A 12,015-nucleotide genomic window follows, 5' to 3' on the forward strand; every position below is an offset into this window, starting at 1 on the left:
CCAACTTAGCCACAGCTTCTCCAGTGCACTAGGTGATGCATTTGATGGCCTAAATGTATTCAATATGTGTGCAACCGCTTAAAATCGTCTGTGTCCTGCATGTGTACTTCACAGAGACCTCGTGTGAACGTTTATGGACCCTGGATCAGTGCTGTCCTAACATTTGATGGGATGAAAGTATTAGCAGGGAGTTAAATGTTCAGAATACTTTAGATCTCCAGAATTGGGAAGGAAGGAGAAACTGGAAATAGCAATGTCATAGAAGGAACGAATGATCATGTAAAAACCTTAAACTCTTTTCCTTAATACAGCGGGTACTGAAAGAAAAAGATCCACCGTGTGTGAGAGGTCCGGCGATCACTGCCTCCTGACTACTCCCTCTAATATGGAATTCCTACCTAAGGTCTTGCAACGGGACAAAACTAAAATTACCCAGGTAACTCGCCCCCCCCCCGACTTGATCCTATGACTTTTATTTCATGTGTATTATTACATTGAGTGGCAACTTATTTCAACAGTTTACATTTTTAATTAATGTTTTCCATGTTTTTAAAGTTCGGCGAAGCCCAGAGTAAGTAACCTATAGACTCTTTGGCTTCCCAATTTTCATCTCTATGAATGAGAACGATGCCTGATATTCTTGAATACAGAAATTAGTATTATTTTATGTAATCCTTAAAGAATGCAAATGAGAAAGGTGTTTTCTAGTTTCATGGTTCTTTTTGTTTGGTCATTAAATATACACTAAAGATGGGGAACTTCTGGTTATTTAGTAAACTTAATGGAGTCACCAGTTAACAGGCTTTGCAGTAGTATTATGTTTCACTCAACAAACATCAAAATAACCTGCTTTAGATTTTGTTTTTTAAAAAAGTGTTAAAAAAATTTCTAAGTTGAAGTGATAAACTTCAGTGCCAAGTAGATAGTTTTTGCCTTGACCCTCCCTCACTTCCTTCAAAGTCCGTGGGCTTATCCATCTGCTTGAGAGGTCACCCTGCTCTGCCGCCTAGGTTGGGCAGCAGCCTAGGCTGTCCCTAGATGGGCTTCTAGCCACACACGTCAAGCCAACAGCTCAGCAAAGCTGCTGGGGAAGTCTTTCAGGCAAGTTCATCTCTTGACGGGGGAAGAGTCTTATAGCTCCTCCTAAAACTGGGTACAGAAAGCAGTGACTTCTCCTCCCATGGCTGAAAGAAACAGAACTGTGGGAGGCTGAGGAGCTATGGAAGTGATACATCTTACCTAATATGGTCAAAAATACTGCACAGATATCTTAAATATGTGTTTGCATGATGGTGCGTGTTTCCAAAATCAAGCATTATTCTTATTCAGTTCACCTCAAAGATCAAGAGACTGGTTGACTATGGAATGGTCCATTTGCAAGAAGAAACCAAGCATCTCTATAGGTTTACTTGAAAATTCTTCTACATTCTTGTATCCTCCACTCTAGTAACCTGGAACTGGGATCCCAAGCACCACGGTGGGGCAGGGAGTGGAGGACTGACGCCTCCTCAGATCCCCTTCCTAGCTACTACCCATTTCAGGTTGTGTTTTATCTTTTCTGAGCGTAAGGTTCTTCAGATTCAGAAATCCTGGGTTTGTGGGGAGCGTGCCCTGGATCCTTGTACTCATGACCTCTTCTTTGGGTCCCACTTGTGACACCAAAGCAGGCCAGTTGTGGCCCTGTGGGCAAGAGCAGTAGCTGGAAAACCCTGAGGCGGGGGCGTTCAGCGGCGGATCGGAACAGCTGGACCGAGAGAATCGGAGGTTGTAACAAGGGGATCAAGAAGACTACGGCCAAAGAAAAGTCCCAAGGAGGCAAATAGAACGATACGCACCAAGGTTTTCAGCCAACAGAGCTATAAACAAGAAACCATGAAAAGGGAGGATCAAATTTTTTTAAAAAAGCAGTTTACAGATTAAGAAGTCGTTCTTTTATAGAGTGACAAGTTATAAGAGAGGACACTGTCTTCTGAAGGAGCCACAAAGGAAAAAAACTAAAATTAATAAGATATTTGTAAAGAGAGGTTCTTCACAGATGTTTGGTTTATGTTTAGCAAATTTTGCATCAAACACAGAGAAACAGATGATAAATTATGGAATATCAAGTTAATAGAATACCACGCAGCCATTACAATGATTCAGCATCAAGAATAACATGGTAGCAGAGTAAGAAACAAGGGGTACCTGGGTGACTCAGTCAGTTAAGCCTCTGCCTTTGGCTCAGGTCATGATCCCAGGGTCCTGGGGTCGAGCCCTGCATAGGGCTCCCTGCTCAGCAGCGAGTCTTCTTCTCCCTCATCCTCTCCCTCTGCCCCTGCTCATGCTTTCTCTGTCTCTCTCCCTCTCTCTCTCTCTCGCTCACTCTCTCAAATAAATAAATCAATGAAATGTTTAAAAAAAGAAAGAAATTGGAGAGATATAATGATTTCTAAAGAATCCAGCTGGTCCTATGGGATTGGAATATTTCTAAAGACTTACATTTAGATCACATTTTATAGGGAGTCCTGTCGTTTGATGTACTCTACTGTCATACCTGGACCTTCACACGACAGAAACTTCTAACATGAGTTCTTATTTTCACTAGAAATTGCTCCTTCTACAACTCTTAAATAGACACTAAAATAATTTCATTGAATAAACAAATAGAGAGTTAAAAGAGAATATTCCTCCATTTCAATTTTTTTTTTAATTCAACAAATCATATAATGAAATCTGGCTTTCTTAAAGAAGGGCAAAATATTTGTGACACTCAGTCTATCTCACCAAGCCTTAGTGACCCTCCTTTAGCTTTCTTCCATAGCATTCCAAGGATACCACCCCTCACCCCTCTGCCCAGTAGGAGGGAGACTGGGGTCCCCCATTTTTACTCAAACCTCAAGTTTGTCCTACTGACCAAAAAGAGCTATGCTCCATCCTTTTAAGAGGGATACAGATAAGCTTTCACTGGCAAGACTGGTTACCTTCTGTACTTGGGAAAATGATGTGTGTGTGTTTATAATATAATATGCAATATATATACATATATTTGTGTGCATGAAAGGAAAAAATGTGCTTCGTCCATCTTTCTTAACTGAGAGATCCATGCATAAGTATGTAATTTTGCTATTTTATGGTCCATGGATATTACTCTGACTTTAAAAAAAAATATTGTTTGAATTATAGTTCTTGTACCTCAGTCATTGACTTATGAGCTTTTTTTCTCTCTCCCTGTTTCTTGGTCCTTCTCTGTAAAAGAGCAAAGTCCAGTCCACCCCTTGAATCATCCTGCCTTTCTTACTTCATTCCCCTCCTGTGTCTGCTAATCATGCTGGTATGGGATCTCAGCAAACTAATTTCCAAAACTAAAGACTCCCACAATAATTTCTAATATCTGAACAGCTGATCTGGTGTCAAATCAATATTTTACAGTTCCTCCTAATTGTAATGCCATGGTTTTTCATTTTTTTCCTGGCCTGGCCCCAGAGTTGACTCATCTAGATAAAAGTATTTTAGCCACTTTAAAAATCAGAAGAAATAAATAAGTGTAATTCCACTTGAATTATAGTCATCTCAATAGCAATACAGTTGTAAAATTCAATTTTTAACATTTTTGAATGGTGGAAGAGGGCCACAATAGCAAAAATGCCTATGGCCTACAAGAATCACTTGGCCCTACCTGGCCTGGGAGCTTCCCCAGGATGATTGAATTCAGTTGTCTTTCTTACTTTATGGTAGGTAAGGCTTGAGGTCATGGCTCTCCCTTCTGGTTTCAGAGTGTAGGATTCACCCTGCTGCCGTCCTTGCTGACTGACTTTGTGTGGAATCTCCTCATGAGACTCTCTTCACCTAATAACATAATCGCATTCAGGGCATCCGCCATGCTGAAGTTGACCTTGGAATATCACGCACATAAGGTCACCATGGTAAGATCCTCAACAGTGAGTAGAGAAACACAGATTTTATTCTCTAAAGTGCTCTTGTTGCCTCTCTTATATGCCTAAACTTCTTTTCCTGTGTGTTTCTTGCTATTGTTCATTATGTTACTAATCCGATGAGGCTTTTTGTGTGTGTGAAGTATTTCAAGCCCACAGAATAGTTTAGAAAATAATGTCATGAGTGTTTACCTACCCATTATAGCAAATCGTAATATCTTGCCAACATCTGCATCAGTTTTTTTTAAAGAATACATTAAAAACAGTAAATTGGTACATATATAATTGAAATCCTCTGTGTAACCACTAAGGAAAGTTTTCAAGGACCCTCAGCTCGCTGTAGGACCAGCTGCACAATTTGTGGGGGCAAGTGCAAATGAACGTGGGGCTTCTTGTTCAAAACAGAGGGGGAGAAGTGTCTTTAGATATACAAACATATGAAGAGTTTTTTGCCTTTCCTCCACAGTCTCTTTCACTCTCAATTTGTCATGGCATTTCTATTTTCTATTTAATGTCTTTCTAAGTTAAAAAGAAAAAAAAAAGGAAAACCAAAAGTTTTAAATAGCACAGACTTTACCATCTTTTTATTGTGCAATACCAGTGATAGATGTAAATATAACAGCTTTTAGCTCAAGAAAATAATGCAATTCACATTTCATAGCTCACACGGGACTATGTGCTCAGGTCACGATCTGGGGCTTGGGAGAGCCAGACTCGCTGAGCTCCTCAAGACAGCTTGAGATTTTTCCCCTCCCGCCCACGCGGCTCCTCCTCCTGGTCCTATGTGCTCTCTCTGTAAAACTAACTAAATAAAATACTTTAAAAATAAAATAAAATCAGTTATAATGGAAAATTGTGCACAGTTAAAATTAGCCCTGAAAAATCCCTAAATTGCACATTTAGTATGTGGGCTTACAATCTCTAAGCAAATCTAACACGGCAAATCTTAAGAATTAAAGCAGACCGTGATTGCTATCCTGAGTGCACAGTAACATCGCTGGCTTGTTCTGGGTCATGCTGCAAGGAAAAGGGGGTGGGAAGAGCTCTAAACTCATCGTTCAAAGGTCTATGGAGAAGACCAGTGTTTAGCGTCCCCCATTTCATGTTCACCTTGGAGCATATGCAGCATGAGGAATGTCCTGCACTTTTAACACTTTGTTTATTCATTCACTTATTTTCTACTTATTGCTCGGAGCAGGGGTTTCTGCACCGGTAACTGACTGTGTATGAGACAACTGCAGTGAGATGTAAATTACGTCGACCAACATTTCAGCATCTGATCTCTAAGGAATATTTTCAAAACAAGAAGCAAAGTTATCTTGTTGGGTGAAATCTGATGTTGAATAAAGAGCCATTAATTTGAGACAAATTTCAGGTCTAGCTCGTAATCTCCTTCTTCAAGAATTAATAAAAAGGGGAAAAAATAAAACCGATGTAGGGCCTATGAATAGAATTTGCAGCATCATGTGACTCAGTGTTTAGCATTCTGGGCCATTCTTTGAACACAGAGTCCATCCATCCCCTATGTAAATTCAAGTCTTCTTTAATTTTCAGAAAGGTTTTCTGAAGTATACAGTTCCATTGTTATTCTGTTCCATTATTTTGACTTCCTTCTTAAAGGACTTGAATTATACATGTTTTCTTTTTCTGTTTGTTTATTTTTGCTTTGGGGGCTTTTTAAATTATTTTTGTTAACATATGATGTATTATTTGCTCCAAGGGTACAGGTCTGTGAATCGTCAGGTTTACACACTTCACGGCACTCACCAAAACACATACCCTCCCCAATGTCCATAACCCCACCCCCCTTCTCCTAACCCCCCTCCCCCCAGCAACCCTCAGTTTGTTTTGTGAGATTAAGCGTCTCTTATGGTTTATCTCCCTCCCAATCCCATCTTGTTTCATTTTTTCCTTGCCTACCCACCAAACCCCCGCCCTGCCTCTCAAACTCCTCATAGAGAGATCATATGATAATTGTCTTTCTCAGATTGACTTATTTCACTAAGCATAATACCCTCTAGTTCCATCCATGTCGTTGAAAATGGCTAGATTTCATTTCTTTTGATGGCTGCATAGTAGTCCATTGTGTATATATACCACATCTTCTTTCTCCATCTGTGGATGGACATCTAGGCTCTTTCCATAGTTTGGCTATTGTGGACATTGCTGCTATAAACATTCGGGTGCACATGCCCCTTCGGATCACTACGTTTGTATCTTTAGGGTAAATACCCAGTAGTGTGATTGCTGGGTCGTAGGGCAGCTCTATTTTCAACCTTTTGAGGAAACTCCATGTTGTTTTTTATACATGTTTTCTATACTGAGCTTATGTATCTTAAATAAGGAGGTCTACCTTCCCCCAAATAAACTTAAAAAAAAATGGGTATCTTGGGGCACCTGGGTGGCTCAGTGGGTTAAAGCCTCTGCCTTCGGCTCAGGTCATGATCCCAGGGTCCTGGGATCGAGCCCCGCATCAGGCTCTCTGCTCAGCAGGGAGCCTGCTTCTCTCTCTCTCCCTCTGCCTGCCTCTCTGCCTACTTGTGGTCTCTGTCAAATAAATAAATAAAATCTTTTAAAAAAATGGGAATTTTCCCACTATCAATAAATGCATAGGCTTATTTCTCATCCTAATAAATGTTTTACATGGTGTAGTCACACACATAAATATACTTTCCTCTAGTGCTTATTTGTGCATTAATTGCTGTCTTGGCCATTCTGAGAAGGGCTGAATTCTTACATCCAAGAAATGCCTCGCTTTAGAGGTGGCCATGGAAAAAGAGGCTCTTGCTGACCTATTGAATTGCTTTTCCAGGTGTCTAAGATTGTGGACACCATCTACAAGCAGCTGCGTGAGAATCCTTCTCACGTCATGAAGCACACAATGCTGCGGGTCGTCACCCTGTTAACACGCACCTCACCGAAGAAGGTTGTCTTCCAACTGATGGATTACCCAGTCCCAGCAGACAAGTAAGTCTCCCTCACCCCTTCTACGGGGGTTGTTCATAGCCTCCAGAATCCGACAGAGCTGGCAAGTCAGGCCTGCTTCTTTTTTTTTTTTTTGAAAAAGAATATGTTTTTGCATCTCCCAGAATGACCATAAAATGTAAAAAGGATCATGCGCTTTGTTCCTATTCTCATACAATACCTACCCACGGTCAACACCATCAACAAACGGTCGTTGTCACTGTTGTTTATCTGAGGCTTTAAATTGTGTTCTGCTGCCTAACCCATAGGAACCAACCTCTCCTCACAGTGATGATGGGTTTTTCCCCACAAGTGATTACATTTATAGGGCTTTTTCCCCCTCGTTTATGATGAACAGATGTAAGGTACTTCCACCCACCAACAAAGTAATGAAACATTAAAAGTAGCTGTTCCTTTGCTATTTATCTGAAATTCGTGGTTGAGGATCACTACAGTGCGGGCCAGTGGGACAGTATGAGCCTCACTCACAGCAGAAGAGAGTAGTAAATGACATCACCCCATTCCTATCATCTGCACCTTGAGAAGGAAAGTAATACTTCTTTACTACTAACCATACACAAGGCAGGAAGTTACATTATGGAAAGGATTCACGCTTCTGAAACAAATGGGTCTAAATTCCTTCCCAGCCACATACGTTTCTAAACTCATTGATCCTCAATTCATCGGTGAGATGAGAAAAATTCTTTATCTATACAGCAATTTTATGGGTTAGATGAGTTAACATCCATGAAAGGGCATCAAAGTCCACAAAATGCTAAACCAATTATACAACTGACTTCCCCCCGGCCCCAACTGAAAGCTTATATTTATTTGGGAGGCTCATAAGTACAAAGTATTTTACTGCTGAGAAGACGCCTGGAAATTAAAAATCTTTGTAAGACTCAGTGTCTTCTCATTCAGGAAGTAAGAAGCCACTGTATGTAATATATTACCAGCCTTCAAACATTTTGTTGAGAAGGAATAGCCCAACATTGATAAAAGTTGCCAGTGACTCCATACGAACAATAAGAAATGAGGAGGTACAGAGAGAAAGCATAATTAGAGTTAGGTGAATTTGATTAAAATCGTCACCAGCAGATCTTGTGCACTAGTAGGTGAGGATTGATGTAGAAAGGACTAGGATTTGGAGCTGAGCTAAATCAGAGAAAAAGAGAGAATGTCTGGTCACCTGGAAGGTATGATCTAGAGGCAAGGGAATGAAACGGGGCATATGAGACTGGATGTCCATGTGGTTCTAAGCAAAGTTCTAAAGCTGAGCCCAGAAGGCAGGACCAGTGGAATAATGGGTTCTAAAAAGCTGGTATGTCTGTGCTCTGTAGGACCAGGCCTCCTCCTCTTCATTAGGAACCTAAATGCAGAGAGGCGATAAAATGAGGTTCAGAGCCCAGCATGAATTGATAAGGGATCAGGAATATGCCCACACAGAAGTGTGTAGCAGTTTTTAAGATAAGCAATAATAAAAAGTAATCTTGAATGGCCAGGTATGTAGAAAGGACCCAGGGGACTGGGAGTTGAGAAGCCAGGGTTCTAGTGCGTGACACCTGTGTCACTAATTAAATGTGTGACATTTCACGAGAGGGCCCACTCCTCTGAGCTCAATTTAAGTTTCCTTTTTTTTTTTGAAAAAGAATATGTTTTTGCATCTCCCAGAATGACCATAAAATGTAAAAAGGATCATGCGCTTTGTTCCTGAGCCACCTGGGTGGCTCAGTGGGTTGAAGCCTCTGCCTTCGGCTCAGGTCATGATCCCAGGGTCCTGGGATTGAGTCCCGCATCGGGCTCTCTGCTCAGCGGGGAGCCTGCTTCTCTCTCTCTCTCTGCCTGCCTCTCTGCCTACCTGTGATCTCTGTCAAATAAATAAATAAAATAAAATAATTCCCTTTTCTAATTTTTAAATTTATATAGTTTTTTTGCTTAGTATTTCTGTTTATTTGGTTTTTTAAAGTTGATATATTTATTTATATTAATTTGTATTTTTATACCAATTTTTAAATATTCCATTATTCCTGGATAAACAGGATCACAAGGTGAGGGAACCAGAGCATGGAATGGAGAAAGCTTATCAGTTCTTGGCATTTTTTTTTTCTTTTTTTTAAAAGTTCTTGGCATTGACCTGGACAGACATTTAGATGTGCTAGGAAGTAAACTTGCAGCCTGTGTTTTCTGTTAGTATCTCACTGAAATCCTTCCTGTGTTTTCAAGGACAAGAGATTAATGGGATCATTTGGAAATGACCATATCAATTTGGTTTCGACTTGTCTGCAGTTTCTTTGCTATAAAACATGCAAACCCCAAACTTTTCCTGATTCGTGATGCCGTATTACGTAGGAAATGAACAGCCTGATTCTCACGGTGGTGGGGGCGGGGGTGGGGCTGTGTTTGCAGCACTTTGATCCTGATGTGGCACGCGGCAGGTTCCGAGGCGAGCGTGGCCCCTCACGTGCTGAAGACGATCTTGCTGATACTGAAAGGAAAGCCTGGAGAAATGCAGGACAGCCTCAAGGAAAGAAGGCGGTTCTCTCTTGACACCACTAATATGATGCCTGTAGCGGTAAGTGGCGCCAGCAGTGCGGCTCCGTCCTGGTTTTTCTCTGAGCATGAAAACCCCGGTCTGCGCCCAGGCTCCGTCGTACTCCGGGACACTGCCCTGTTTCATTCATTCATTCATGCATGCATCCAACATGCACTTATTGAGTGCCTACTATATGCCACATCCTGATCAGGAAGCTTACATTCTGGTAAAAAACGTAGGCAATGAACAGAAAAGTGTGTCGTGTGTCAGGTGGTACTTGGCTGAGAAGAGACATCAGGTGATGTGGGGAAAAGAAAGGGGCGCGGCGCGCTTCGGGAGGCCGGTCGGGGAGGCTGCTCTGTGGAGGCAACACCCAGTTCGAGAATGAAGGCGTGATCCCTGCAAATGCCCGGGCAGATGATTTCTAGACAGAAAGGACAAAAGCTCCAAAGTGGCGAGCACCGGCCTGGTGGGTCAGCGGCTGCGGAGACACCAGACGGGGAGGGCGCAAAGGTGGCGGTCGGAGCGGGCGTCGGAGAAACGCCACCCCACACCGCGCGGGCTCTCCAGGCATACGCAGGCCTGACGCGTCTGTGTCCCCCACTGACGCCTCCCGGGAGCAGAGTGGGCCCCGGCGGGAGTCCGTTCCAGTCTCGCCGGATGCGGTGGGCGTGGGGCGGGCGGGGCGCCCCAGGCCGAGCGCGGGCGGTTCTCGGGCGCGCCGGACGCCGTCGCGGGGGTCCGCCGGCCAAATGACCGCCGGTGGCCCGGCCCGCCTCGGCCCTTCTCACCGCCTGGTGGTTCAAGCACAGGCGGACCTGGGGTACCGGGAGGCCCCTCCTTCGTGGCCGCAGAGGACGGGGACCCTGCGATGTTGTCGTCCCTGGGAACCGCCTCGCTTCCCGCCGCTGGGGCGGCCGAGCGGCCGCGGACGCGCTTCGGGAGCCCCCGAACTCTGGGCTCGGCTCCCGGCTCAGGAGGGGCCTCGCGGCCGCTACAGAATGAAGGACACGCGCGGGCTTCCTTCGGGGGCGCGGGGGCTGAGCGTCCTGCCGCCTCGCCGCGGCCGCCGCGTGGGCGCGGGACGCTCGGTCCCCGACTGCTTGTTCTTCCCCCAGGCCTCGCAGGCCCTGTGCACGCTGCTGCCCGTCGGCTCCTACAAGAAGGCGGTGGCGCAGGTGTTCCCGCAGCTGCTGATGGCCCTCATGCTCCAGCTCTGCTACAGCAGGGACCTGCGGCTGCGGACCGGGAACAGGACGCTGTGAGCTCCGGCTGCTCATCCCCACGCGGCGCCAAGAAGCTGCGGCTGCGGCCTCTCCGCGGTCCCTCGGGTCCACGGGGGCTCCTCGCCGGGCAGGGTTCTCACTTGCTAGTCTGTCCCCCGAAGGGCCGATGCCGTCAGAATGCCCCCGTCCCAGGGGCTCGCCGGGCCCTCCGCAGCGAGTGCAGAGCGCGGGGCTGCCGCGGGGCGGGCGGTCCGCGGGCGGGGGTCCGGCGGGGCTGCTGTGGGGGTCCCGCGGGGATGCTGCGGGGCGGGCGGGGCTGCTGTGGGGGGCGGCCCGCGGGCGGGGGCAGCCGCAGAAGCCCCGGAGCCGCGGCCGCGGTGCTCGCCCTGCCGCCAAGTCCGATCCCCGCGGAGCGGCCGCGGGACTAAACAGCGCGCGCCGCCGTGCCCTGTGAGCTGGGCAGTGGCTTCGCGGCCGGCGACGGGCGTGTGGCCTCAGACGGCGACGGTCCTGTCCCATCCGCGCGACCAGCGCGTCCCTCCCCCCGAGACACCCCCTTAGTTCTGCCGCCCTCGGGGGACGCCCGCAGCCACCGCCGGCCGCCGGGCACTTGCCCTGGCCAGGGGCGCACTTCGGCACCGGACAGAGCCCAGAGCACGACCCGCTCGGTTCAGATATTTAAGCCGGTCTCCGGCTCGCCGCGGGCGCACCGCGCGGTCCCAGGCGGCTGAGAACCGACCTCTTCGCGCTTCGCGCACATTGTCCCATGGAGTAGCACCTTCGTTCCGAGCCGTCGCGCTAGTACCGCGCCCCCCCCCAGGACCCCACACGCCGCGGGTTCAGTGGAACCCCACGCCCCATGTGCTGTCGGTCAGGGAAGAGGACGGCTGGGAACGCTGTTTTCCTTGGACGCATGCCCCTTCCCAAAGCCAGCATCCTGCCCGGGCGCAGTGCCAACGCGGGTCACACGTACTTGGTCCCATGAAGGCCACTGTCAAGTGGTGACTCTCTTCTTTGGGGCCTTAGCTACGCCCAGGACGCCCTGAGGGTGCTGCTGACCTGCTCCGGGCTGCAGCAGGTGGACGCTGCCCTGAAGAGGAAGAACTGCTGGAGCCGGTTCAACCACGCGCCCTTCCACCACTACGGGGTCTACCTCGTCGCCAAGTAAGAAAGGGGCTCGGCCAGGCGCTGGGGCTCTACCCCCTTCTCCAGCTCTCTCGGGCTAAGCCACGTGTGCGCACAGTCAGTATCCACTCCAACTTCCCCTCCCCCCAACGATCTCAATTGCTCTGATTTCTACTTATTCCCTTATTTTAGGGGCTTATTACTTATTGGTATAGTTTCTCTTTCCCGGTTCTCCCACTTGATGATACAGACATCG

At 46.7% G+C, this 12,015-nt stretch overlaps 1 protein-coding gene across 1 annotated transcript in view; it reads left to right on the plus strand.

Moving 5' to 3' along the window:
• Nucleotides 1–12,015, plus strand: part of MROH9 (maestro heat like repeat family member 9) — a 61,722-nt gene that overhangs the window by 26,131 nt on the left and 23,576 nt on the right. The window contains 6 exon segments of the mRNA XM_044266120.1: nucleotides 349–436; nucleotides 3,753–3,902; nucleotides 6,724–6,878; nucleotides 9,282–9,447; nucleotides 10,527–10,669; nucleotides 11,661–11,798. Coding sequence (XP_044122055.1) covers nucleotides 349–436; nucleotides 3,753–3,902; nucleotides 6,724–6,878; nucleotides 9,282–9,447; nucleotides 10,527–10,669; nucleotides 11,661–11,798 — 840 coding nt within the window.

This window comes from Neovison vison, chromosome 10, assembly GCF_020171115.1.
Source record: "Neovison vison isolate M4711 chromosome 10, ASM_NN_V1, whole genome shotgun sequence".
NCBI lineage: Eukaryota > Metazoa > Chordata > Mammalia > Carnivora > Mustelidae > Neogale > Neogale vison.